Source organism: Schistocerca serialis, chromosome 3 (assembly GCF_023864345.2).
Source record: "Schistocerca serialis cubense isolate TAMUIC-IGC-003099 chromosome 3, iqSchSeri2.2, whole genome shotgun sequence".
NCBI lineage: Eukaryota > Metazoa > Arthropoda > Insecta > Orthoptera > Acrididae > Schistocerca > Schistocerca serialis.
Window position 1 is genome coordinate 1,063,278,538 of NC_064640.1, and position 27,475 is coordinate 1,063,306,012.

At 44.5% G+C, this 27,475-nt stretch overlaps 1 protein-coding gene across 1 annotated transcript in view; it reads right to left on the reverse strand.

The window, feature by feature from the left end:
• The window catches only part of LOC126471389 (cilia- and flagella-associated protein 251-like), a 147,837-nt gene extending 125,633 nt beyond the window's left edge, over nucleotides 1–22,204 (reverse strand). Inside the window, exons 1-2 of the mRNA XM_050099513.1 lie at nucleotides 21,995–22,204; nucleotides 6,384–6,555 (exon numbers count right to left, since the gene is read on the reverse strand). Of these exons, the coding sequence (XP_049955470.1) occupies nucleotides 6,384–6,555; nucleotides 21,995–22,204 (382 nt within the window). The remainder of the gene's footprint in view (nucleotides 1–6,383; nucleotides 6,556–21,994) is intronic.
• Between the last annotated feature and the right edge of the window lie 5,271 nt (nucleotides 22,205–27,475).

Consider the following 27,475-nt stretch of genomic DNA (forward strand, 5'->3'; position numbering starts at 1 on the left):
CGAGCTCAAGATTTAGCTACGTTCAACAACAATGACTTCAGGGATGCGCTGTCTATTGCTCGTATGCCAACCAATGCATCCGTCAGCGGCGTTCAACAACATCACTTGCCGGCTCCGATCATTCCTGCTCCCACAAATTTGAGCTCTCCGGACTTTCAAAACCCGCAACTCTTCCCGCCGCTGCCCGCCGCAGGCATGCAGAGTCAACAACGCGGAATTGGGGACGCAACTCAGTGTGCAACTGTGCCCCAGCAGACACACGTCGCTTACCGGCCTCCCCGGCGGCAGGCGCAAGTAAACAACCAAAGTAACGTTCGTGAGTGATCTCAGTACCGCAGCCTGTTATATCCGATGCAACATTCATTCACTCCTATCAGCCAAAATCCATACCAGCCTGCTGCTCACAGATTAGCAACCCCACAAGCGCCGAATCAACGACAGCCTCAAGGTGATGCTGAACTTATAGATAAGATAATAAATGTGATTGATATTGTCATGCAAAACATGAGACAAAATAGTGCTATGAACAATTCTGATATCCGGCACCTCGTTACTGGCATATTTCAATCTCTCTCTCCCTAAATTATGGCGGCTTTAAAAGTATTGCAGTGGAATGCGAGATCGGCTAATTCTAATAGAGAAAGCTTGCAACGAGAACTGTTCGTAAGTCAGCCTGATATCGTTCTGTTATCTGAAACTTGGTTCAAATTCAAACTAACTGTTCGCTTTCAAAATTATTCTATAGTAAGGGAAGACCGTCTCGATGGGTGGGGCGGCGTAGCTATACTGGTAAAAACTTCGCTGCCGCATCGACCACACCCGTTACACGTACCTGTCACCAACCTTGAATTAGTTGCTGTGGAGATACGAACTGCCCACAAAACCTTTACAGTTGTCTCGTTGTATAACGCTCCCCACCACAGTATCGTGGAAAATGACTGGAGACAATTAATAAGTCAGCTTCGTCCTCTCTTTATCGTAGCTGGAGACGTGAATGCCCACCATGTAGCGTGGGGAGGAGACGTGACAGACAGGAACGACAGGACCTTGATAAGCGTTATCGAAGATAATAACCTAGTGACACTCAACGATGGCTCTCCTACTATGATAACTTCACCTCTCCGTAGACCCTCCGCAGTTGATGTAACTCTTTGCACCCCCTGCTTTAATGAAATATCTAATTGGTGCGTTAAAAAGGATTCAATGGGATCCGATCATCTCCCAATAGAGTTTCACATTAACATCAACGTCGATACTACGCACATCTGTTACTCTAATAGCACGTGGAAAATCAAGGAAGCCAATTGGGCCTCTTATAAGGAAACGGTTCGGCGGGCACTCGCAAATACGAGGCGTGACTTACGGGACGAAGATGCATACCCAGTTTTACTCAATACTATGAACGTCGCAGCTGGCATCAGCATCCCTAAGAAAAAAGAGTTTACAGTAATGAAGCACCGTTCTCCTCCTTGGTGGAATTCGGAATGCTCTCGGGAAGTTGCGAAGCGACGACTCGCCTTGAAAACCTGTCGTCAGAAACCTTCATTGGACAACTTCTTGGCTGTGCAAAAAGTGAATGCGCGAGTTAACAAATTCTTGAAGAAAACCAAGAAGGACAGTTGGAAACAATTTAGCCTGTCCCTAAATAATGAAACCAGTATGGCAAGCGTCTGGCATAAAATAAAAGCTTTTATAACAAGAAGACTGTCTTCCTCCCCTCCTGCTACCACGGCCTGGTTAGAGGAATTCATAGATACAATCGCTCCTCCCACGGTGCCATTTTTAAACCATCGGTTCCCTGCTGTAGAAGACCGCTATCATGTTCTCCTTCGTCCTTTTTCTAAAAAAACTCAACGAAGTTATTAAAGTATCGAGCGACAGTTGCCCTGGCATTGGTCATGTACACTACTCTATGCTTGCACACCTGACTATAGAAGCGAAAGACTTTCTCTTGAACATTTTTAATCAGTACTGGATGAAGAAAGATCTCATATCAACATGGAAGACGCAAGTAATAATTCCAATTCTCAAAAGTGGTAAAGATCCAAATGACGGTACTATTTATAGACCTATTGCCTTGTCGTCATGTGTTGCAAAAACACTGGAACGAATGGTAAAATGGAGACTAGAATGGTGGCTTGAAAAAAGTAATTTGTTGCCTCGGAGTCAATATGGCTCCAGAAAAGCCAAAGGGACCACGGATGACCTGTTTTTGCTTAATATGGATATCACGTCAACCTTTCAAACGAAAGAGACAGTAGTGGCAGCTTTTCTTGACGTTAAGGGTGCATATGATCACGTACAAATACCGATACTCTTGGACAAGCTGGCAGGATTCGGAATTTCTTCACGGATGATCTACGGTATCAGCACCTTGATTACTCAAAGAACGATCCACGTTCGTTTCAAAGGTACCATGGTCGGACCTTTTTATGTCTCCCAGGGCTTGCCCCAAGGTGCAATTTTAAGTCCTCTCCTGTATACTCTATATACGCACGACCTAGAACGCATAATTACTCCCCCCACAAAAATCCTACAGTATGCTGATGATATATGTGTTTATTCTACTGCTGCTTCATATCATCAGGCCAAAACGGCATTAACCACAACCATCGCACACATCGATGAGTGGCTCTCTATCAATGGGCTGGAGATCTCGGCTGAGAAATCAGCAGTCGTTCCCTTCTCCAAGTCGACGATAGCTCGCACTGAAGATCACGTTACATGTGCAAGTACACCTTCCAAATAAAATCTCACGTTCGATTTCTGGGGATGATTTTTGGCTCTCGGTTAAGCTGGGCGCCCCACATCCGATCTACCGTTACCAAGTGTGAAGAAGGTTTAAATGTAATCAGATTGCTCACTCGTGTCTGGTGGGGAGCGCACCAGAGTGTTTTACTCACCATGTACCGAGGGATAATTCGATCTCGATGAGACTATGGCTGCCAATTCTACCACGCTGCGTCAAAGATTCATCTCTCCAAATTAGATACTCTCCAATATAGAGCCATTCGTACCTGTCTTGGAGCCATGCGATCGACGCCCACCAACGCCCTTTTAATAGAAGCAGGGGAGATGCCCTTGAGCATTAGGCGCCAAATGTTATCGGACAAATTCTACATTCAAGGCATGGCCATTATGGACAGTTCCGTCTATCAAAGTAGAGACTGCATTTATCGACTGTGGATTGCATCCCACAGAAGGATTAAAGTGCCAGCCGTTTGTGCCAGCTTTGACACTTGGTGACCTGTCATACATTCTATACGACGTTCAGCGCATCTACCTGTTTTTGAATATGATCTTCAAACGTTCTGCTCCCAGATCCCAGTCCATTATTTAAATACGACCTGGCTGGACAGTACTAATGTCAACGTGGGCTTCAATCGTCTCGTTCAAGCACAATGGCCGGGTTTTCTCTGTGTATATACCGATGGCTCCAAAATTCCGCAAGAAGGGTGTACAGGATGCGCTTTTTTCTGCCCTCAGATCCAGTTCCGCAAAACCTCCAAACTGCCAACGAGCACTTCAATTTTTACGGCGGAGACAGTGGCAATTTTGGAGGCACTTAAGTTTGTCTCTAGCACTTCCTTCCCCAAGATACTGATAGTATATGACTCACAAAGCGTTCTTAAAAACATTCAGTACAGTCGATGGAACAAAACAACCAACAGTTATATCTTGGATGTGATATCTGAATATATTCGCAGCACACACACGGGCCGGACGATCCATTTGTTGTGGTTACCTTCCCACTCCGGTATCCTCTATAATGATGAAGTTGATGCGTTAGCCAAACAAGCGGCATCCTTAGGCACAGCCCTGGATCTGCACCTTCCTTATACAGACTACTTACGTGAAGTCAAGGATCACAATGGCGGGAAATGTGGAACATTTCTTAACAGACAAAAGGCGGTTATTACGCAGTGCTACAACCTCGGATTCCTTCACAGCAGTGGTTCATGAGGACACATCTGGACCGATCCACGATTTCTACCATCATAAGACTCCGCTTCAATCATGCTTCTTTCCCACAACATCTACATCGGATCAACGTTTACAGTTCACCAGCATGTGAGTGTGATCCTGAGTCGGAAGCTGATGTCAACCACATCTTATTTATGTGCCCCAAATTTGACCGTGAACGGTTGGTCTTTCTGAAGACATTGCTGAGTATGGGCTACCATCTTCCTCAATCAGCTTCTTCTCTTTTGTGTACTAAAGACGTTCGTCTATATAAAGTGATAGTTAACTTCATCAAGAGTACTGTTCACAATCTGTAGGTTTTAGTGGTGTACGTAAATTATAAATATGTCTTGTCGATGAAGATATTTCACAAATGGTGTGAATTGTAAGCCAAGACACTTTTAATTATTTTCCAATTCAATTCAATTCAGTTTTTTAAAACATTATGTACAAACCTGTAACAGTTAAGCTTTTTATTCTTGTAAATATGCATTTCTCTATTTGTTTATTCATTATGTGTACATAGTCACTATGTGTTGCCGATGGCTAAATTGAGTACACACTCAAAGGCCAAATAAACAAAAAAAAACAAAAAAAGACAAAAAAAGCCGCCCATGCTTGCCCGGTGGCCAGGCGGGCAGGCCGCCGCGTGTTGTCAACAGAACGGGCAGGCTGCTTCACTCCCAGCCAAACCAAGCAGAACCCAACCCGGGCAGGCTGCGGGAAAAATATATATATATATATATATATATATATTTCAGGTCAAAAAATATTGGGTTTTATTTGTACATTCTTCATTTACGCTTATATTTCGGGCTTATTATCTATATAAATAAAAATGAATTGCCAAATGTGTTGATAAGCGTAAAACTGGAGAACGGCTGGACCAATTAAACTATTTTTTTTTTATTCGTAATTCTCAGGACATGGTTTTTATGAAATAAAATGTTTGGAAAATTTGAGAAAAACTGAAAGTGCGTTTTCATTGCGTCCGTCTGTTTGTATTGCATTCAATTTTTATGAAATTTGCGCACTATACCTTGAAACCAAGAGGAAGGTCAGTCTACATAAAATTTCGTAGGGTGCATGGCAGAGGTTACTTTACCTAACGGAATTCGACAAATTGTACGTTTTTATTCCGATCTTGATGAAATTTGGCACACTTGATATTCAAAGCAGGGTGAAGGGCGCTATCTGCTTAAGATCCTGAATGATGGGTACTTTAGTTACACACCTCTACACCAACCTACAATTTTATTCCGATCTTGAAGAAATTTTGCTCACTTGACCATCAAGAGGAACATCACTGTCTGTCTACATAATATTTCGGACAGGGCACGGAATAGAGTACCTTACAAAAGATTTTGACATCGTTTGCAGGTTACCATGAAAGTTGGCTCATGTATGCATGTTTCCATGGAGAAGGTTAACGAAAATTTCCATGTGCATTATATATATATATATATACATGTGTGTGTGTGTGTGTGTGTGTGTGTGTGTGTGTGTGTGTGTGTGTGTGTGTGTGTGTGTGTGTGTGTGTGTGTGTGTGAATATATACATTTTTTAAACGAAATGTCTATGATCTTTTTGAAATTTGAGAGATGTCTGACACATTCACAGTCATCGTGTTTGACAATTCACGCGCAGCAAATGTCGTTTAACAGTTGCAAACCATTTTTGGTTGAGCGAACGTGTTATATTAAAACCTTAATGTTGTTGTTGTTGTGGTCTTCAGTCCTGAGGCTGGTTTGATGCAGCTCTCCATGCTACTCTATTCTGTGCAAGCTTCTTCATCTCCCAGTACTTACTGGAACCTACGTCCTTCTGAATCTGCTTAGTGTATTCATCTCTTGGTCTTCCTCTATGATTTTTACCCTCCACACTGCCACACCAAGGTTAGAAAACCTTGATGTTAACGAAATGAATTTTCAGATTCAAAACATGATACCTGGCGAGTTGATGACATACAAGTCGGTTTATTCCGATACTAACCAAGATGGTGTAGTCAGCTATCCTACGGAAATTTTACATTCGCTGGATTTGCCCAGATTACCGCCTCCCAATCTGCAATTAAGTCGGATCGGCAATCATTCTGTTGCGAAAGGTAAACCAGCCACGTCTTCGTAATGGCACCAGGATTGCGGTGAAGAAATTAAAGAACAACGTAATCGAAGCCACAATTTTAAAAGATACATTGTTGAGTCCTATCTACATTGGAAGAACTGATCATCAGAATAAAATACAAAAAAGCAGCTCTCAGACGGAGAGATGTAGATGTTTTATCCCGCGCGAAATTCTAGAGTAGGAGACAAATAAGTTGAATGTGGTTCGATGAACCCTCAACCAAGCACTTGCGTGTGACTTGCAGAGTACCCATGTACATGTAGATGACGAATATATGCATTATCTTAGGAGCTTACCTTCAGCACACATCTGTCGTGCTGCTTGGTAAACATCAATTTCTTCATCCTCGGTTAACTTTCTTAATGTGCGGTAGTTAGGCACCATAAACGTTGCAATTTTATGCAACATACTAACGCACATTTTCTGTTCTAGGAATGCACCGGCGGCTTCTTTCAAAGGTTTCATGTCCTGAAAATACATTTTATCAACATACATATTTCAAAAGTGGTTGTATAATGAAACTTCATGCCAGATTTTGGTTGTATAATAGTGAGATGGAATAAAATTACAAACCTCTTCATCGTTATCCTGTACAGTACAGAGAGCTTTTCAGGCATAAAACCACGGTAGAACTAAATGTAGGGTTGGCTTCTTGTCACCCTCTAGATCAACTGCGGCTTCTTTAAACGGTTTAAGAAATTCTATAAGCTGGCCAGTTATATGGTGGTCATAACCCAGCATCTTATCAGAGGCACCTTCGTTATGTAAGACAGCCTTCACTGAATCAATCTGAGAATGGACTGATACAAGCGTGTCAAAATAACTATTCCTACGAGTTGAAACCCACTGCTTTAAAGATGAGTTCAGTTTCACACAGAGACCTCTTCTCCTGAAGTAGGAAACCGTAGCCTGCACTGTATTAACAATGGCTAATATATTTGGAAAATTTTCTTTCAAAAACTGTTCGCTCAGAACATGTTTCAAGACTGCGTTTATACTATGAACCACGCATGGAAGACGCTGATATATTTCGAGAGCTTGACAATATTACTGCCGTGGTCTGCGACAAACGTAATTTTGGCAATGTCTTCACTAGAAACACCTATAGTTTCTAAACGATCTTCCAACTCCTTTCGAATATTCGAGCCAGTTTTTGGGCAGTCAGGAAACGCAGAGCACATCAGTACATATTTATTCAAACGCCAGTCTGAATTTATGTAATGCATTGTCACGGACATGTAATGCAACCCTTTGTAATTGTCTGTCCATAGATCAATTGTACTGGCACATATACCAGAACGATTCGCATGCACTATATCTGGGAGCATTTTGCTGCGCACTTTATCAGCTAAGGTTAGAACTTTCCTAGCTACTGTCACTCGGGAAGGCATAATATTTTTAATATCAACTGAGCCATATTTTTTACCTATGTCGATCCTTCTCCCTCTATACTGCTAAATGGTCTGAGGTCCTTAGCACACATTTCGATGCTCTTTTCGGCCACTAAACCTTTGTCCTCTTTCAAGATATTTACGGAGTGAGGGAACTTCTTGTCACATTTGCACACATGTCGTAACACACTTGAGGTTCCCGAATAAGTACTTAAGAGCTTTTTACACAGTTTGCATTGAGACACACCTACCGATTTATTTGAAGCAGCCTCATAAACACACGAAAACGTTTCCCATGCGGCACTTGTGCTCTGTTTCGTTACCAGCATGTATTCGCCAGTTGTAATTTTTTTTTTTTCAATCTCACTAAAGTTCGACCTATTCATTGTGCTGCCCCCACCGTTACTATAAATAAACTGCGGGCTAACTGCCTGGCTACTCTAGTCACGGTAGCTTGACAGCGCAACCTGTTGTCAGGCGCAGCAAGCTGAGCGGGTCCCGTGAAGCTTGGCAGGCCTGCGGGAACCCAGGTAGCCCGGGCTTGCGGGAGCCCAAGTGGGCCGCATTGCCCACTATGCCTCAGTACACGCGCACTCTTGTGTTTACCTCGCGGCAGGTTGACCTGCATGAATGGTTGCAGAGGAGCTAGGGGAAAGCAGGCTGCAAGGGGAATTTGTACACCTCTACTAACTACTTTCTCCTTCCCATACACTGTACTAGCTAATAATTCGACATAACGTTGCAGACATAGAACATCATCGCCTATGCCTCTCGAAGTCTTTAATCCCAACGACACACTGTGGCCCTATCTACAAAAACCTCGGGTACTGTGCTAGTATACCAGCACAGTTCACTCGAAACGCTTCACATCCTTTCCCAAGGAGAAGTTTAACCACCTCTCTCCCAGGCCATGAAATGAGTAAGTTGGCACACAGGACTCACATTTTGGAGGAAGACTGATCAAACTCGCACTTGGTGTCTTTCCTTAATCGTTTCAGGCAAATGCCACGATGGTTTCGTTTCGTTGAAAGAGCACAACCGACTTCCTTCAACATACTTCCCAATCCGATCAGACTGATGACCTCGCTGTTTGGTCTCCTCCCCAAATCAACCAACCAACAAACATGGTCCCTAAGGTCTATCTTTCCTACCAACTGTAATCCACCCTACCTGTCCCAACCTCATTTGAGGCCCTAACCCATCCTCTTCCTGCCTAAGTGAACCCCTACACATCCCCTAATTTTTACATCGCATATCAGTTTCATATAATACTCACTCTAGATACCTTCCTCGTCCAAATACATTGTGATACAATGGCAATATTTCAAAAGAACACGCTGCAATAAACGTGACATCTATGATGTTACAACATTTTACAATTTACATTTCAAGCCAATGTACCAAGAAAGATCTCGCACAATGCGTAATAAAAACGAGAGTAACATTAGATACATTCGGATTCATACAAGACTTAACTGCCAAGAACATGACTGACACGAACGTCGAATTAATGTTTGCTGAATGACAATGTGACAGAGACGCTAGAAACACATGACAGCGAGTACACAATTTTTTTCCAACTGTCAATGAAGTACTGCAATTAAATTATAGAAACCATTCCAAACGAAAAATGCGTATTTTTGACGATACATTATCTGATCAAAAGTATCCGGATGGTTTACATAATATGGAAACTGACCACCAGATGTCACGAGAGACCAATATGAAAAGAGGCAGGCAGTATTATGTTGTCAGTACAGAAGCTGTGACAACAGGACGTTGTGGTGAGGGGAGCTCAGTGTCTGTGATCGTGGACTAGTCACTGGATGTCACCCGAGTGACAAATCCGTTCTAACCCTTATCAAGCTGCCTGACTGTCGCTGGTGTCATTGTTAAGTGGGAAGGCGATGGAACAACTTCAGCTAAACAGAGACCAGACACAGCTGACGTACTGACTGGCAGGGAACGATACCATTGCAAAGGGCGATTGTAAAAATCGCATAAAATCGGTGAAAGAAATATTATCAGCAGTCCAACTAGCACAATGACTATGCGGAGAGAGTTACAAGTAATGGGTTACAACGGCCGAGAGGTTCCTCATGAGCCACAGTTTTCTATGGTCAGTGTTAGACGACGTTTGAGGTGGTACAACACTGGACAGTGGATGACTCGAAACGAGCCATTAGGATTTATGAAATACGCTATACAATGTGGCAATCCGATGGAAGGACCTGTGTAGTGCCAACACTGAAGCACAGAGGAGGTAATTTTGCAGTGATGTGGTGTTCTTCTCGGCTAGGGTGTGGTCTAACTACTCCCCTTAAGAAAACGCGAAATGCTGAAGAGTATGGAAACATTTTCAGCATAGTGTCAGGCATACAGTGGAGGAACAGTTCAGATACGATGAGTGTTTATGGACTTACCTGCCCAGAGCCGTGACTCGAACAAAATGGAACACCTTTGGAGTGAGTTATAACGTCGATTTTGCTCCATATCCTAGCGTCCTACATCAATACCTTCTCTGGTTTCGGGTCATGGATTGACCTGCCCAGAGTCCTGACCCGAACTCGATGGAACGCCTTTGGAATGAGCTAGAATATTGACTTAGCTTCACACCCCATCTGTAACTCCTCTGGTTTCGGTTCTCTACAGACATTCAGATGCCTCAGTGTCAGTGTCCCCAGCAGAATTCAGGCTGTCATAAAGACAAAGTGTGCACACACTCCATATTAAAGTCCACTAATTGGTGACTGGATACTTTCGATTAGGTAGTGTATGCGGTCAACATTACGCGTGTTTATGTGTAATACATAATATTCGTACAATCGAATGCAACTGTGGATTGGTAGGCACGCCTGAACATACACTGTTTAAATGCGTTAAATATAGTGAATTAATACACGAAGCGGACACAATATGGCAGGGTGTATGTCACAATTCAGAATGAGGAACTCCAAAGCTAAATCAAACGAGTGTCAAAATACAAAAGTAATGTCCAGCAGCCGAGTGAATGCAGTAACTGTCGAAACAGTTCATTAGAGATGGAATATCAGCAAGGTGGAGAAACATTAATAGGAGTTGTGCCAAGATGGAGACATGGCCTCTCAGACGGTACTAACAGTGAAGTGCCAACGGAAGAGCAGAGACAAACAGTTATAGAAAAAGATGTTTTGGACTTACTGCTAGGGCGGGAGTTCTGCGTCCGACGTTGTGTTCTCCCTGACATTTCAGGAGAAAGGAGATGACTCCTGGTCAGTCTGGTGAGGACGAGGCGTTCGGTTCTCACACCACACCTCCGATAGACTCGGGAGGCACTCTGATGGTGTCGTGCCACCGATGTGATAGGAGGATAATTTTGCTCTTGAGATGGTGCTCATCCCACACAGGGAAAGACAACTGTTCTGTGGCTACAAGATTTCCAGTGGATTTGTTGATATAAAATGGATGACAGAAATTCTACTGCAGTCTCTTTGTATTAGTAATTTAGTCTGTAGCTATGGTGAGTAGGCCTACTTGGTCACGTTTGAAACAGTTTGTTTAGAATCTGAGCGCTCGAGCAGCAACAGTTGCAGAAATACCACGTCATAATTCCTGTGTAACAAGGGATATCTACTTAAATTACTCAAAACTGACATTTAGTTTTAAAGGGTTAGATGACTGGGTCTCTGAATATATTGTTTTCACTGTAAACAACAAATTCAACACTTATATATAATTCTACGAACTCGTTATTGCAGCTGGTACGAGTACAATTTACATCAACAAGCTTCATTAGAGGCCAAAACCATATATCTAGTTTGTAAAAGCAATAAATAAAGAAAAGAGTGATGACCAGAAACTTTACGCCTCCACTTTCCCTGCCCTTGCTGGCCAAATATTGGTAACGAAAGTTTTACTAACCACCTGAGTTTGAACTGGCTTCTTCTGGATCGAGTGCCACTGGGAACCTCGGCCACGGGAAACTGATGCACAAATGGAATGTAATCGTAACTGATAATCATGTTTTAATACGAAAGCAGAAAATTAAGAAAAACACTGCGCGGAATCGTTTCTTCTGAATTAAAACCTTAAAATACGCAACTCTGAAATAACATCACCTTAAAGGTATGTAGCAGTGAGGAATGGTCAACTTAGCTGTTTAGTCATAGTCTTTCGGTCAATCCACGTATCGAACGTCTTCGCTCGTCTGCTCTGTGTATAGGTGCGTCAATAATGTAATACTAGCAGCTTGTCGAGGCTGTGTAGTGAGGTGTGGTCTTTCCACGCAGGTCAGTCTTATGCTATTCTCCATCATGTGGCAAAAAACATGAGATTCATTTAACATCTATAGCCTTTGAACTAAATTTCTTGTCTCCTATGCTGTAGTCTTGGATCAGTGTTATTGTTTTGTTTACGTTTCCTCAGTCTTCAGGCTGGTCTCACGTGGGCCACAATGACTGTGCTGGCGTCTGCATTTAACCACAGTTTTCCTCTGGTACCGTGGATATTATTCCCTGGTGGTCCTATCACACCGTCACGTCTTCTAGTTTCTGTTTTCCACAACTTTGTTTTTCACTCTCTGGTTGACCACCTAAATTCTTACTTTATCACTCTACTTAATTTTCAGCTACACGACATGTTAAACGCTTCGATTTTATTTCATTTTCTGTTTTCCCGCATCCACAATTCACCTCCATAATATACTGTCTCAAGCAGCGCACTTTCAGAATCTTCTTCCTCATATTAAGTCCAATGTGTGATCTATCAAGGAATACTGCCTTTGTAACAGATTCAGAAGGATGTAGGTTGCAGTAGGTACTGGGAGATGAAGAAGCTCGCACAGAATAGAGTAGCATGGAGAGCTGCATCAAACCAGTCTATGGGCTGAAGACCACAACAGCAACAACAACAACCGCCTTGGTTCAAATGGTTCAAATGGCTCTGAGCACTATGCGACTTAACTTCTGAGGTCATCAGACGCCTAGAACTTAGGTTAGTTAGGCTTAATTAGTTCTAAGGACATCATACACATCCATGCCCGAGGCAGGATTCGAACCTGCGACCGTAGCTGTCGCTCGGTTCCAGACTGTGGCGCCCAGAACCGCACGGCCACTCCTGCTGGCACAACAACCGCCTTTTCTGTGCTATGTTAGTCTGATTTTTATGCCCTTCTTGCGTCCGTCTTGTGCTATTTTGCTTCCGAGGTAGCCGAATTCATTTACTTTGCCCACTTCGTGGTTCCTAATTTTGATAGTAAGTTTGTCGCTAATCTCTTTTTCCTGCTTACTCATTACTTTCGTCTTTCTTCGATTTACTCTCATTGTCAGCCCATGTACTTTACTCATTACATTGTTCGTTTCATTCAAAAGCTGTTGTAATTTTCCCTCATTTTCGCTAAGTATACCAATATTATCAGCGAATCATACTTGATATCCTTTTCTGTCAAATTTATTGCATTCACTCTTTATTTCCGTAATTGCATTCTCGATGTATAGGTTCAAAGACTGTATTCTTGCCTTATGCTCGTTTCTATCCAAGCACGCTTCCATTGGTCTTCATTCTTATTGTTCCCTCTTTATTTTTGTACATATAGTGGATTACCCCTCTTTCCCTACTGCTTAGGCTTATGCCTAGTTTTGTGAGAATTTCCAACATGTTGCATCGTTTTATGTTGAAAGGTTTTTCATTGGTCTACAAGTCCACAAATATGTCTTGGTTTTTATTCTAACTTGTTTTATGAAGCGCTACGCCAGAATTGGTTTTATACTTCTGAAGGCCGAAGCGATCCTCATCTGGCAGATCCTCATTTTTAATTTCCATTCTTCTGTATTTTATGTTTGTCATAAACCTGAATGTATTAGTTGTTAAGCAGATTATGCTTATAAGGTCGCATATACAGATTTGGTATCTTTGGGATTGTCTGAATGATAGTCTTTCAAAAGTTGGATGGTTCATCTCCAGTCTGATGGATTGTACCCCGTTGTCTGAAAATGTATTGGCTGCCACTTACCTCAAAGATTTAAGAATTTCCCTAGGTATGTTATGTATCCGGTCTGCCTTGTTTGTGCGCAGTTCTTTCAAAGCTTTGCTAAATTCTGCCTCCAAGGGCAACAAAATGGATTGTAGTAATTATAGATGGATATCACTATTACCAGTATGTTCCAAAATTTTCTCGAATATTCTCCTAAGCAGGCTTACACCATATGATGATGAAATTACCAAGCTGGCTTTTGGAGGAACAGATCAACTATAGATCAAATATTCACCCTGCGTCAAATTTTGGAAAAGAAATGGGAATAAAATAAACCAGTTTATAATCTTTTCATAGATTTTACTAAAGCGTATGATTCAGTATTGCAATCAAAATTGTACAGAATTCTTTTGGAACTTGGAATACCAAAGAAGTATGTTAGACTTATAGACTTATGAAAAACACAAAAGGTAGAGTACGCGTGGGGAAATTTGAGTCAGAAGAATGTATAATAAAGAAGGGACTTAAGCAAGGAGATGCCCTGTCTACGCTACTTTATAATTTAGTCCTAGAATATATTGTACGAATGGCAGAAGATAATTCAGAGGGTGTGGAGTTAAATGGAAATATTAAGATATTAGGGTATGTAGATGATCTAGACATCATTAGCGATAGGAAAGAATCTGTGACAGCAAATGCGAATGCGTTAATCAAGGCTAGTGAAGATGTAGGTCTAAGGATAAGTGAAGACAAAACTAAATACCTGGTTACTACTAGAATGCCAACAGCAGTAGATCAGGAAATGTTAAGAGTTGAAGATACGCAGTTTGAAAAAGTGAACACATTTAAGTATCTAGGCGTGGGCATCACTTCGAGAAATGAGATTGTATCCGAACTGAAGAAGGGATTACGGGCGGGAAATGCGTGCTACTTCTCACTGAATAGATTACTTTCATCACGGATATTGTCTAGGAATTTAAAGATTAGAATATACAAAATTATTATTCCACCAGTTATGCTGTATGTGTGTGAGACTTGGTCTCTCACTGTGCAAAATGAAAAGCCGTTCCGAGTATTTGAAAACAAAATTTTGAGGAAAATTTTCGGAGCAAAAGGGATGACATTAGCGGAGAGTGACGAAAACTGCATAATGAAGAGGTTCACGAACTCTATTCAAGTCCTGACATAATCACTATTATTAAATCACGTAGGCTGCGATGGACGGGTCACGTAGCTCGAATGGATGAGCGCAGGGCAGCGCGCAGAGTACTGGTATGGCACTTAGAGGGAAAACGTCCTGTGGGGAGACCGAGGCGTAGGTGGGAGGACAATGTGAAGGCCGATTTGAGGAGCCTAGGTATTGAAGGTGAATGGAAGGAAATAGCCCAAGACAGTGACAGATGGCGAACATACGTTGCTGCGGTAATGGACTCTCGAGTCGGGTATGACCAGTGAGTGGGTGAGTGAGTGAATAGTATATCCACTGATTCTTCCAAATCGACATCGATTCCTGGTTGAGAGTGATATTTTGAGCAGATTCACCGACACCATCACCTTTCCTCCAACTGGCTTTCTTCTGGATCCATATATCACCACATACAGGTATGGGCAATAAGTATAGGTCAGTCTGTGATTACGCATCTAATGTCCATCCTTTCCAAACGTTTTTCTGGGCATCGTAAGGAAAATCACGTACACATGATGTGCAGAGTGACCTAGCATTTCTGCGAACTGCATTAAACAAGTTAACTTTCCTAATTGTATTAACCACTGTAGCACGAAAATTTGTTCCATCTTTTATCTACTCGACATAAACATGTCTAACCCATGCCAGCGTCAACAGCTTCGTAACTCACAGCTGTACCAAGTCTCACATTTCTAAGAAGAAGAAATTGTCTCACATTTCAGTGGTCCGAGGATATTTTCCACTAAATAAAACACAGAGGGCTGATAGTAGCTTGTCCTACATATTATACCCCGGCAAAAGTCTTTGTTTAAAGATGACTTTGCTGTCTTGTGGTCACTTATTGATTGAACGAAGCTCTCACATTCGTAGAACTGGCAGGAGATGCTTTGAAGGAGAAACAACGTTGGTCACTGGCTCCCCCTTAGGACGACGTAGCTTAAGTGAATGCAGCATTCTTAATGCATGCTGTTTTCGTCTACTTTTTACCAGAACCTGCAAAAGAAGATAACCTGACACACTGGGAGTACAAATACACTCCTGGAAATGGAAAAAAGAACGCATTGACACCGGTGTGTCAGACCCACCATACTTGCTCCGGACACTGCGAGAGGGCTGTACAAGCAATGATCACACGCACGGCACAGCGGACACACCAAGAACCGCGGTGTTGGCCGTCGAATGGCGCTAGCTGCGCAGCATTTGTGCACAGCCGCCGTCAGTGTCAGCCAGTTTGCCGTGGCATACGGAGCTCCATCGCAGTCTTTAACACTGGTAGCATGCCGCGACAGCGTTGACGTGAACCGTATGTGCAGTTGACGGACTTTGAGCGAGGGCGTATAGTGGGCATGCGGGAGGCCGGGTGGACGTACCACCGAATTGCTCAACACGTGGGGCGTGGGGTCTCCACAGTACATCGATGTTGTCGCCAGTGGTCGGCGGAAGGTGCACGTGCCCGTCGACTTGGGACCGGACCGCAGCGACGCACGGATGCACGCCAAGACCGTAGGATCCTACGCAGTGCCGTAGGGGACCGCACCGCCACTTCCCAGCAAATTAGGGACACTGTTGCTCCTGGGGTATCGGCGAGGACCATTCGCAACCGTCTCCATGAAGCTGGGCTACGGTCCCGCACACCGTTAGGCCGTCTTCCGCTCACGCCCCAACATCGTGCAGTCGCTTCTGCCTTGGTGCCAATGATGGTCGTATGCGTGTTTGGCGCCGTGCAGGTGAGCGCCAAAATCAGGACTGCATACGACCGAGGCACACAGGGCCAACACCCGGCATCATGGTGGGGGAGTGATCTCCTACACTGGCCATACACCACTGGTGATCGTCGAGGGGACACTGAATAGTGCACGGTACATCCAAACCGTCATCGAACCCATCGTTCTACCATTCCTAGACCGGCAAGGGAACTTGCTGTTCCAACAGGACAATGCACGTCCGCATGTATCCCGTGCCACCCAACGTGCTCTAGAAGGTGTAGGTCAACTACCCTGGCCAGCAAGATCTCCGGATCTGTCCCCCATTGAGCATGTTTGGGACTGGATGAAGCGTCGTCTCACGCGGTCTGCACGTCCAGCACGAACGCTGGTCCAACTGAGGCGCCAGGTGGAAATGGCATGGCAAGCCGTTCCACAGGACTACATCCAGCATCTCTACGATCGTCTCCATGGGAGAATAGCAGCCTGCATTGCTGCGAAAGGTGGATATACACTGTACTAGTGCCGACATTGTGCATGTTCTGTTGCCTGTGTCTATGTGCCTGTGGTTCTGTCAGTGTGATCATGTGATGTATCTGACCCAAGGAATGTGTCAATAAAGTTTCCCCTTCCTGGGACAATGAATTCACGGTGTTCTTATTTTAATTTCCAGGAGTGTAAGTAGGATTCCACTTACTACTTGGGATACACGTGCACAAAGGAAAGTAGAAACTTACGGAACAGATTCAAACTATTTGTAAGTGCCTCGAAGACTCCTTAACTAATAGAAACCTGTACGTTGTTCTGTACGGTTATAGGCAAGGGTACCGTCAAGAGTGTCCCATGAAGTGGGACGGGCCTGCTCTTATCCTCAGTATACTACACAAACGATCTAACGGACAGGGTGAGGAGCAGCCTGCGGCAGTTTGCTGGTGACGCTGTGGGGTGCGGGAAGGAGTCGCCGTTGTAGGACTGTAGGAGGATCCAAAATGACTCAGAGGTAATTTCTAGTATGTGTGATGAATGGAAGCTTCCTCTGAGTGTAGAAAAATGTAATTTAATGTAGGCGAGTAGGAAAGGCAATCCCACGATGTCCATGTACAGTGTCACTCGTGTGCTGCTTGGCAGTCACGTCGGGTCAGTGTCCGGACGTATCGCTGCGGAGCGATATGGAATGGAAAGAGCACGTAAGGACGATAGTAGAGGAGGCGAATCGTCGACTTCGCTGGTTTATTGGGGGAACTTCAGGAAAAAGTAGCTCATCTGTAGAGGAGAAAGCATATAGAACACTAGTATGGCTCAGTCTACGAGGGTTGACTGAAAAGTAATTCCTCCGCCTTCGTAACTCTTCAACAGTTGGCAGCGTTGGTATGCGGCAGGTACTGGCTTGTTTGTGGCCTCTTCTCTACAGCTCCAGTTGGCGGGAAGCTTTGGCAGTGAACGGTTGTGTTGTTACTGTGGAAAGTATGGAACCCTGCGCAGACGATCGGTTAATGCAGTTTAAGCAACGTGCAGTCATTCAGTTCTTGACAGCACAAGGTGTCACCCCAAAAGAGACTCATCAGAGGATGAAAGCAGTTTATGGTGATTGTGTTGATGTGAGTACTGTGCGTCTTGAGCGAGTAAGTTTAAAGATGTCGAGGCGAGAACATCTGCCCTGAGTGACAAACATTGAGTTGGACGTCCTGTGACAGCAACCACCGAGTTTCACAACCAAAAATGTTGACAGATTTATTCAGGACGATCGTCGTATCACTCAGAGAGAAACTGCAAGCACAATCGGCATTTCTCATTATTACTTTGCTTGGCTATCGAAAGATCTGTGCACGATGGGTACATCGGATGCTGGCGTTTGAAATGAAAGCGCACGGATTTGAAGTTTGCCAGGAACTCTTCTCGGTTACGAGAATGAAGGTGACGCCTTTCTCCATTCAATCATGGGACATCATTATGCTTCTGATGAAGACGTTGAGAGAACTGTGAGGCTGTGATTGCGGAAACTTCTTCCACGATGGCTTCAGAAAACTTGTTCATCGTTGCCAGGAATGTATCCAATTAGCTAGGCATCATGTGGGAAAATGAATATTGGTAATTATAGATCAGATTCTAAGGATTATTTCTGCGTTTGATTTATTAAAATATTCCCATCCAGACCCAATTAACGAAGGTGGAGGCATTACTTTTCATTCAACGCTCGTAGAGTAATGCTCTAGTGTTTGAGATCCCGACCATGTCAGTTTAAAGGAAGACATCAAATAAATTGGAATATGTACTGCTAGGTTTCTTACTGGTTAGATGTTCTCGGTAGCTTCGATCAACATACGAGTATTAGGGAGATGGTTCCTAAAGACAAATGAGAATCCCTGGAGGGAATACATTATTTTCACGAAACACTATTGAAAATACTTAGAGAACAGGCATTTGCTGCTGACTGCAGAATGATTTTGTTGCTGCCAACATACATTTCGCGTAAGGGTCGCAAAGACAGGATAAGAAAATTGGGGCACGTACGGAGGAATGTAGACACTCGTTTCTCCATCCTACTTGCGCGCGGAACAGGAAAGGAAATTACTAGCAGTGGTGTGAGTTAGCCACTGCCGTGCACCATATGGCGGCTTTTGGAGTATGTAGGTAGATCTAGATGAAAACCTGAACACTGAAATACCCGAAGATTAGGTCATAGAAAAGTGGCCTTACTGGTTGGGAACAGGATGCCTCAATGTCCCGATTTTTAACAGTGTCACTAGACCATTGGAGTCAGATTTTATTGGCTGTAGTGGGTGTTAGGAGAGAGGTATGGGGTATGTGGAACACTATTTGGGGATTGCATAGCTTGATGACAACAAGTAGTCCACTACGAATCAGCGACAACCTTCTGGGAGCAGTCCGATGTGGAGAAATAGCGCACCAGTCGCGTTAAAAAACAATTTTTAGCGCCACTAGTCTGTTATTTCTTCAGATCATCATTCTTCCAAACCAACTGCTGAAACTGATGAACAAAAATCTAAATGACAAGTGGGTCGAGACGTCTCAGGGAAATGACGTAATCGGCGCTCGGCGCTACCAACAGAAACTGCAACGTTTAACTTCATCAAGCAGTTCTGACACTACAATTGCTAGATCGCTGACATTTGCAGATATGAAAAGACGGGGATGTCGACGTGAAGTGTTCCGGACAAATCCGATATGTAACGAAACCGAACGACGGACCCATCGGACACCTTTTATTGTGCCACTTACAATCGTTTACCATTGTCAGCAAAGTGGTTATCTCCAAGCGTCAACGATCATCGTTTTCCTTTCAGTTGTTGCTCTAAGGGGGATAAACAGGCTGCTAGAATGCTGTTGTACAGAATATCTAATAATGAATCGATACTAAAATATAAGTCTCTAAAACGAGCAGTATTTTTATAATGTGCAGCCGATAATTTTTGGCCAGTACGTCGATATTTTCCGTAGAAATACCGACATATCAATAATTATTTCGATATATCGAGCGCCCGATGATATTCCTTTAAGTATCAGCATATCGCACTCCCCCTAATTTTAAAAATATCAACAGTCCTAGCCGCTACTAACAGCAGGAAAACGGGCAGTGTCTTTAGTGTGCCTGTGGATCGCTTCATATCGCTCTTTTCAGTTAAGAGCGCAAAGTGATCACGTAGAAATTCCTGCTGAGAGATTCGTCTGAAGCTATGCAGCCCACGTAACAAAAATGTCTCGCATTTCTTTTTTCAAGACAATTCTCAGCCGCATTTGGCAGGGGCAATGAAGGCTATCCTGCAGCATTTTCGATAGGAAGTGCTTGATCACCCACAGTACAGACCTTCATTGGCTCTCTCTCGTGTTCATCTCTGCTCACATGAACCGCTGGCTACGAAGACAACATTTTGGCACAAACAGCGATAGGCAGACCAGCGTAGAGAATTGGCGGAAAGCACAGGCGGCTGCTTTCTGTGACGAGGACAGCGGAAAGTTTGTACAACGCCACGACAAATGTCTAAGTCTGAGCGGCGACTATTTAGAGAGGTACGTGGAAGGTGTGCCTAACAGTTGCGAATAAAAAAAAAAAAAATTTGAGTCTCTCAGTGGTTTCCATTTCGCGACCGATCGGATCTTTCTTTGTGAACAGCCCTCGTAACTAAATGGATACAAAGATCCGGTGGAAAGGGTAACTTGCAGTAGTGGACTCCTGGAAATGGAAAAAAGAACACATTGACACCGGTGTGTCAGACCCACCATACTTGCTCCGGACACTGCGAGAGGGCTGTACAAGCAATGATCACACGCACGGCACAGCGGACACACCAGGAACCGCGGTGTTGGCCGTCGAATGGCGCTAGCTGCGCAGCATTTGTGCACCGCCGCCGTCAGTGTCAGCCAGTTTGCCGTGGCATACGGAGCTCCATCGCAGTCTTTAACACTGGTAGCATGCCGCGACAGCGTGGACGTGAACCGTATGTGCAGTTGACGGACTTTGAGCGAGGACGTATAGTGGGCATGCGGGAGGTCGGGTGGACGTACCGCCGAATTGCTCAACACGTGGGGCGTGAGGTCTCCACAGTACATCGATGTTGTCGCCAGTGGTCGGCGGAAGGTGCACGTGCCCGTCGACCTGGGACCGGACCGCAGCGACGCACGGATGCACGCCAAGACCGTAGGATCCTACGCAGTGCCGTAGGGGACCGCACCGCCACTTCCCAGCAAATTAGGGACACTGTTGCTCCTGGGGTATCGGCGAGGACCATTCGCAACCGTCTGCATGAAGCTGGGCTACGGTCCCGCACACCGTTAGGCCGTCTTCCGCTCACGCCCCAACATCGTGCAGCCCGCCTCCTGTGGTGTCGCGACAGGCGTGAATGGAGGGACAAATGGAGACGTGTCGTCTTCAGCGATGAGAGTCGCTTCTGCCTTGGTGCCAATGATGGTCGTATGCGTGTTTGGCGCCGTGCAGGTGAGCGCCACAATCAGGACTGCATACGACCGAGGCACACAGGGCCAACACCCGGCATCATGGTGTGGGGAGCGATCTCCTACACTGGCCGTACACCACAGGTGATCGTCGAGGGGACACTGAATAGTGCTCGGTACATCCAAACCGTCATCGAACCCATCGTTCTACCATTCCTAGACCGGCAAGGGAACTTGCTGTTCCAACAGGACAATGCACGTCCGCATGTATCCCGTGCCATCCAAAGTGCTCTAGAAGGTGTAAGTCAACTACCATGGCCAGCAAGATCTCCGGATCTGTCCCCCATTGAGCATGTTTGGGACTGGATGAAGCGTCGTCTCACGCGGTCTGCACGTCCAGCACGAACGCTGGTCCAACTGAGGCGCCAGGTGGAAAGGGCATGGCAAGCCGTTCCACAGGACTACATCCAGCATCTCTACGATCGTCTCCATGGGAGAATAGCAGCCTGCATTGCTGCGAAAGGTGGATATACACTGTACTAGTGCCGACATTGTGCATGCTCTGTTGCCTGTGTCTATGTGCCTGTGGTTCTGTCAGTGTGATCATGTGATGTATCTGACCCCAGGAATGTGTCAATAAAGTTTCCCCTTCCTGGGACAATGAATTCACGGTGTTCTTATTTCAATTTCCAGGAGTGTATGAACCATGCGGCAACTCTATTTCTTCTGTCAGCTGTGGCGTGAGACCGCTGCCCTTCGCACAAACGAGGCTCGGAGGCTGCTCCTTCTTACCGTAGAGGTACTTCTCGAAGGCGCGGAAGGTGAAGGGTCCGTGGAAGCCCTCGAGGCCGACGATGAGGCCGGCGCGGCGGTAGTCGTCGACGAGCCTCTTGACGAGCACCTCCTCGTTGGCGCGGCCCGCGCGGATCTGGAGCCTCTTGAGCTCCAGCAGCTGCTGGAAGATGCGCCGCTCCATGTGGTACCTGCGGCAGCGTTAGTCGGCGACCCGGCTATACAGGCAGCGTCTCAGCAGCACCGCAGACTCTGTCTCAAAATAGCTGTACTCTCAAGTTTTATTTGTGCAAGGTGGTGAACCACATGGTCGGTCGCGAGCACAGACTCCGCTGAAATCTACCCAAAAAGGAGCAAGATTTTAAAATTGCCTATTTTGGTATAATCCGTTCGGTGAGCTTCAGAATGTGTCATACCTCAAGAATAGTATGTGACAGAATGTACATAAACTTTATTGTATAGTTGAGGATTGATTGTTATCGACACGTCGCATTTGTCAAAGGTAGACTGATTTGACGCCTAAAAGCACTTTACATTAGCATAGGCAAACTAGACGTTTTTACATTTTTAATGCGAAAATGGAGCTACCATTTTCATTTTACGATCTAAAATGACATTTTCGTATGATTAAATCCAGCGAGTTGCTAAATGAAGCCAGACAGTATTCACTATAGAAGTTTTTATTGATAAACCAGAAAAAATCACACTGATCGAGGAAATGCTGTTGGATATCAACAAAAACAACCATAAAAATGACGCAAATTGATATACCTCATAGTGGAGAAACAGAAGATGAAAAGGGGTAAGAAAATGTTTCGTTAAAGAGGTATGAAATGAATTCACTGTTGTGTCTCTTGGTTGTGAAATTTACCTCAAACGTGCATTTTTGCTGACATTATTGTTTACAGTTGGTCATGGAATTTTTTTGTCTGATTTGCTTATGTTCTGTTTCAGTGTAACTACCATCCCAACATATTATAACTGTGTATTCTGTGTCTGAAATAACGCACATGCACTACATCTACGGCCTAGCAAATGGGAATGCGAGTTCATCACGTCAACTTTGTGGCTGAACGTAACTCCGGTAGGCAGTTACCTGTGCAGGAACGTTTGTACGACACCATCAATGCTTGTGAGAGGCAGGCTCATTTGAGAAGGAAATTTCAGATGAAGACCACCCGATGTACAAATGCGTGAGCTTGAAGAATATGTTCTTCTTCCTGTGGATGGAGCTCGAGCAGATAGTACAAGGAGAACACCGGAAGGGAAGGCCTCAGTGACATGTCGACGTGAAACAGTTAGTGTGGAAACTTATGTACTCGTATCGACTTCAACAGGTGCAAGGATTAAGTAAGGCGACGCATGTTAAGGCGGTGTGCTGAGTTTCTGCATTTCTTAGCATGTACCTGATTCACTGATGGGGCTGGCTTTTAAGATCATGGATAGGGATCTTCAATTATCATAGCAATCGCGACTGGGCTTATGAAAACCTTCGCGAATTGCGACAAGACAGATATCAACAGAGATTCAGCCACAATGTGTGCTGTGGAATCGTTAATGATCATGTAACTGGCCTCTATGTCTTTCCTCAACTTGTTACTGGATAAACGAACCTGCTGTTTCTCATAGATGATTTGTTTCATTTAGTTGATTATGTATCTCTAGAAGTCAGCCAACGAATGTGGTTTACGTACAATGGTGCTCCACCTCCCAATACATGGATAGTTTTCCAATATGTCGATAATCAATTTCCATAGAGACTACTACAGCCAAATTTGGCGCAGAAACAACAGGCTTCGTATCAGCACTGTGAGGTTTATAACCACCTAGCTCCAATAGGAGTGGAGATATGGGAAATACCTTTGTTCCTCACCTCTGGTGTATAGGTTGCCCTATGCAACAGGTAAGTTGTATGGGAACAGTGTCATACTGTCCAACCAACTTGCTTTGCAAGGCAGCCTACGTGTCAGGGGCAAGAATTGGCTTTCTGGGCTCTGATTTATAGGCTGCCCTACATAGCAGGAACGTTTTGTTGGAGTAGTGTCAGCCTGATTTATCGACCGGCTTTGCACCTGTATGTCAGGGGCAAATAAATGATTTTGAAGAACCTGTTATGTTGCCTGCCCCCCGTGGTAGGCAAATTGTGGGAGTAGTACCTGCCTCCTTTATAGAACTGTATTGCAGTGGCTACATGTGACAATGAGCTTGGCAGGGGATAGTTTGAGATGGGTAGAGGAGCAGATGAACAGACTGAGGGGGAGAGCAAATAGACAGGGGAGGAGGGGGAGATGCATGAGACAGGTGGAATGTGTAGAGGGATAGTGAAGTTTGTTTAAGTTTATGTGGCTTGGTATTACGTGCTAATTCAATTATTTCTATAGTAACGAAATGAAACAAAAGATTGGAAAAGAGAGACGGGGAGAGAGAGAGAGAGAGAGAGAGAGAGAGAGAGAGAAGGAAGGGAACGGGAAATGGCTATTCATTAACTGGATCCAAACACCGCAACTGGCCCACTGGCACTAATATCTTCACCGATTTGCCCATACTTCAAATAGAACGACTACTTAGCAATTTTGCAGGACAAGTGCGTCGATTGTGCTTTATTAAATTGATTTCTACTGCACTCGACGCATCTCTTCATACTCGAAAATGATCCCAAACGTTTTCTGGCAGACGGGCGCCTTCGTCGAGCCACGCCAGTACGATCACTTCCTCTGGTCCTCTCCTCGGTTCAACAATTCCGAACAAAAAGCAGATTCAAACGGGACAGGGTTACAGCTGTTGAAGGCAATCAGGAACTTCGGAGCCTATTGCATCGTAACAGTTTGTGGAAAATTTCGACTAATATACTAGAATGTTCTTATTAAGAAAGAACCAACAGTCGACCTTCCTCGCGTGGTTTTAAGGGCACCTTTACCGCCAGACCGGGAGTTATGCGCTAGTACTTAAGACTGTGGGATAGGTAAATTTCGCATATGGCAAAATTTAGAATATCTTTTGAGAAAAGAGCAGAAGCTGTTAGAACATCGAAACTTCATTTATAAAGCCTGTACTAATGGCAGTCTGGAAGTGTTATATAAGAGTGATAATATTGAAGACAGTATTATGGAAAGGGAAGGGCTAAGTGAGTGAACATGATATGAGTAATGTTATTAAGATCTTTAGGAGAACGGACAATGAGAAAAGTATTTCACATGTTATGCAAGGCACATGAGAAACGCCGTCACATTTGAAGTAGAACATTACAATTCCTATACGAGTACTAAGGAGATGCTGGAAGGTGAGACTACTACCGGAACATCAGTTTAGTAAGTCGCGGCTGCAAAATACAGGGACCAGTTAGTTACGGAAGAATGGAGACCAGGAGAACCAAATGTCGGGGAGGACCAGTATAGAATTCGAGGAAATGTGCGAACTTGTGAGGCAAAATTGACCCTACGACTTTTCTTACAAGGGTACATCACTTACTTGACCTCATATTTTAAGGAAAAAAAAGCACCTTTGCAAGATATCAGCCGGGTCAATCGAACCCGAGGGAAAATTTGGGCCATAATTTTGATTCAAGATAGCGAAACGAAAGCCGTAGTTTTAAATTTCACGTTCAAGGAACCATTCGCACAGGAGGATCGTACGAGCATCGAACATCGAACTTGACCATCGGACGGACTCCAATATGGACGACATAGTAATAAGCATACCCGGCGTAGAGGAACAACTAAAAGATTTGAAAGCAGGTAAATCGTCAGATCCGGACAGAATACCAGTTCGATTTTACAAAGAGTACTCTGTGGCATTGGCCCCTTACCTTGTTTGCATTTATCGTGAATCTCTCGCCCAGGACAAAGTCCCAAACGAGTGCAAAACAGCGCAGGTGCCTCCAGTGTATAAGAAGGGTAAGAGAAGGTGCCCGCAAAATTACACACCAATATCCCTATCTTCTATTTGCTGCAGAATCCTTGATTATTCACAGTTCCAATATAAAGAGCTTTCTTGGGTCTGAGAAGCTTATGTCCACGAATGAGCATGGTTTTAGAAAGCATCGCTCGTGAGAAACTCAGTTTGCCGTTTTCTTACATGGTATACTGAGAACTTTTTTGATAAAGGGGAACAGGCAAACTCCATATTTCTATATTTCCGGAAAGTATTTGGCATGGTGCCCCACAGCAGGCTGTTAACGAAAGTACGAACATAAGGAATAAGGTCACAGGTATGTGTGTGGTTTGAAGACTTCTTAAATAATGGAACCCGGTGTGCTGTCCTCAGCGGTGAGTGTCCATCAGAGACAAGGGTATCGTCAAGAGTGCCCCAAGGAAGTGTGATAGGCTGATTTGGCGGACAGAGTGGGTGTCAATCTGCGGTTGTTTGCTGATGGTGCCGTGGTGTGCCGTAAGGTGTCGAAGTTGGGTGACTATAGGAAGACACGAGACGACTAAGACAAGATCTCCAGTTGGTGTGATAAATGGGAGCTAGTCCTAAATGTGGAGAAATGTAAGTTAATGCAGATGAGTAGGAAGATCAAATCTGTAATATTCGGACACAGTATTACTTGTCTCCTGCCTGATACCGTCACGTCCTTTAAAAATCTGGGTGCAACGTTGCAGAGCGATGTGACACGGGACGAGCACGTGAGAACTGTGGTAGGGACGGCAAGCTGTCGATTTCGGCTTACTGGGAGAATTTTAGGAAAGAGTGGTTCACTTGTATTGTAAACGACAAATAGGAGGCTGGTGCGACCTGTTCTTGAGTACTGCTCGTGTGCCTCGAATCCGTACCAAGTCGGAATGAAGGAAGGCATCGAAGCAATTCCGAGGCAGGCTGCTAGATTTGATACCGGTAGGTTTGAACAACACGTAAGTGTTACGGAGATGCTTCGGGAATTCAAATGGGAATCCCCGGAGGGAGGGCGACGTTTTTTTCGAGAAACACTATTGGGAAACTTTAGAGAATCGGCATTTGTAACTGAGTGCCGAACGATTGCCAACATGCATTGCGCGTAACGACCACGAAGATAAGACTCGGGTATTTAGGGCTCACACGGAGGCATATACACTGAAGCGCCAAAGAAACTGATATAGGCACGCGTATTCAAATACAGAGATATGGAAACAGGCAGAACACGGCGCTGCAGTCGGCAATGTGTCTGACATAGTTGTTAGATCGGTTACTGCTGCTACAATGGCAGGTCATCGAGAATTAAGTCAAATTGAATGTGGTGTTATAGTCGGCGCGCGAGCGATGGGACACAGCATCTCCGAGGTAGTGACGAAGTGGGGATTTCCCCATACGGCCATTTCACGAGTGTACCGTGAATATCAGGAATTCGGTAAAACATGTAATCTCTGACATCGGTGCGGTCGGAGAAATATGCTGCAAGAACGGAACCAACGACTACTGAAGAGAATCGTTCAACGTGGCAGAAGCGCAGCCCTTCCGCAAACTGCTGCAGATTTCAATG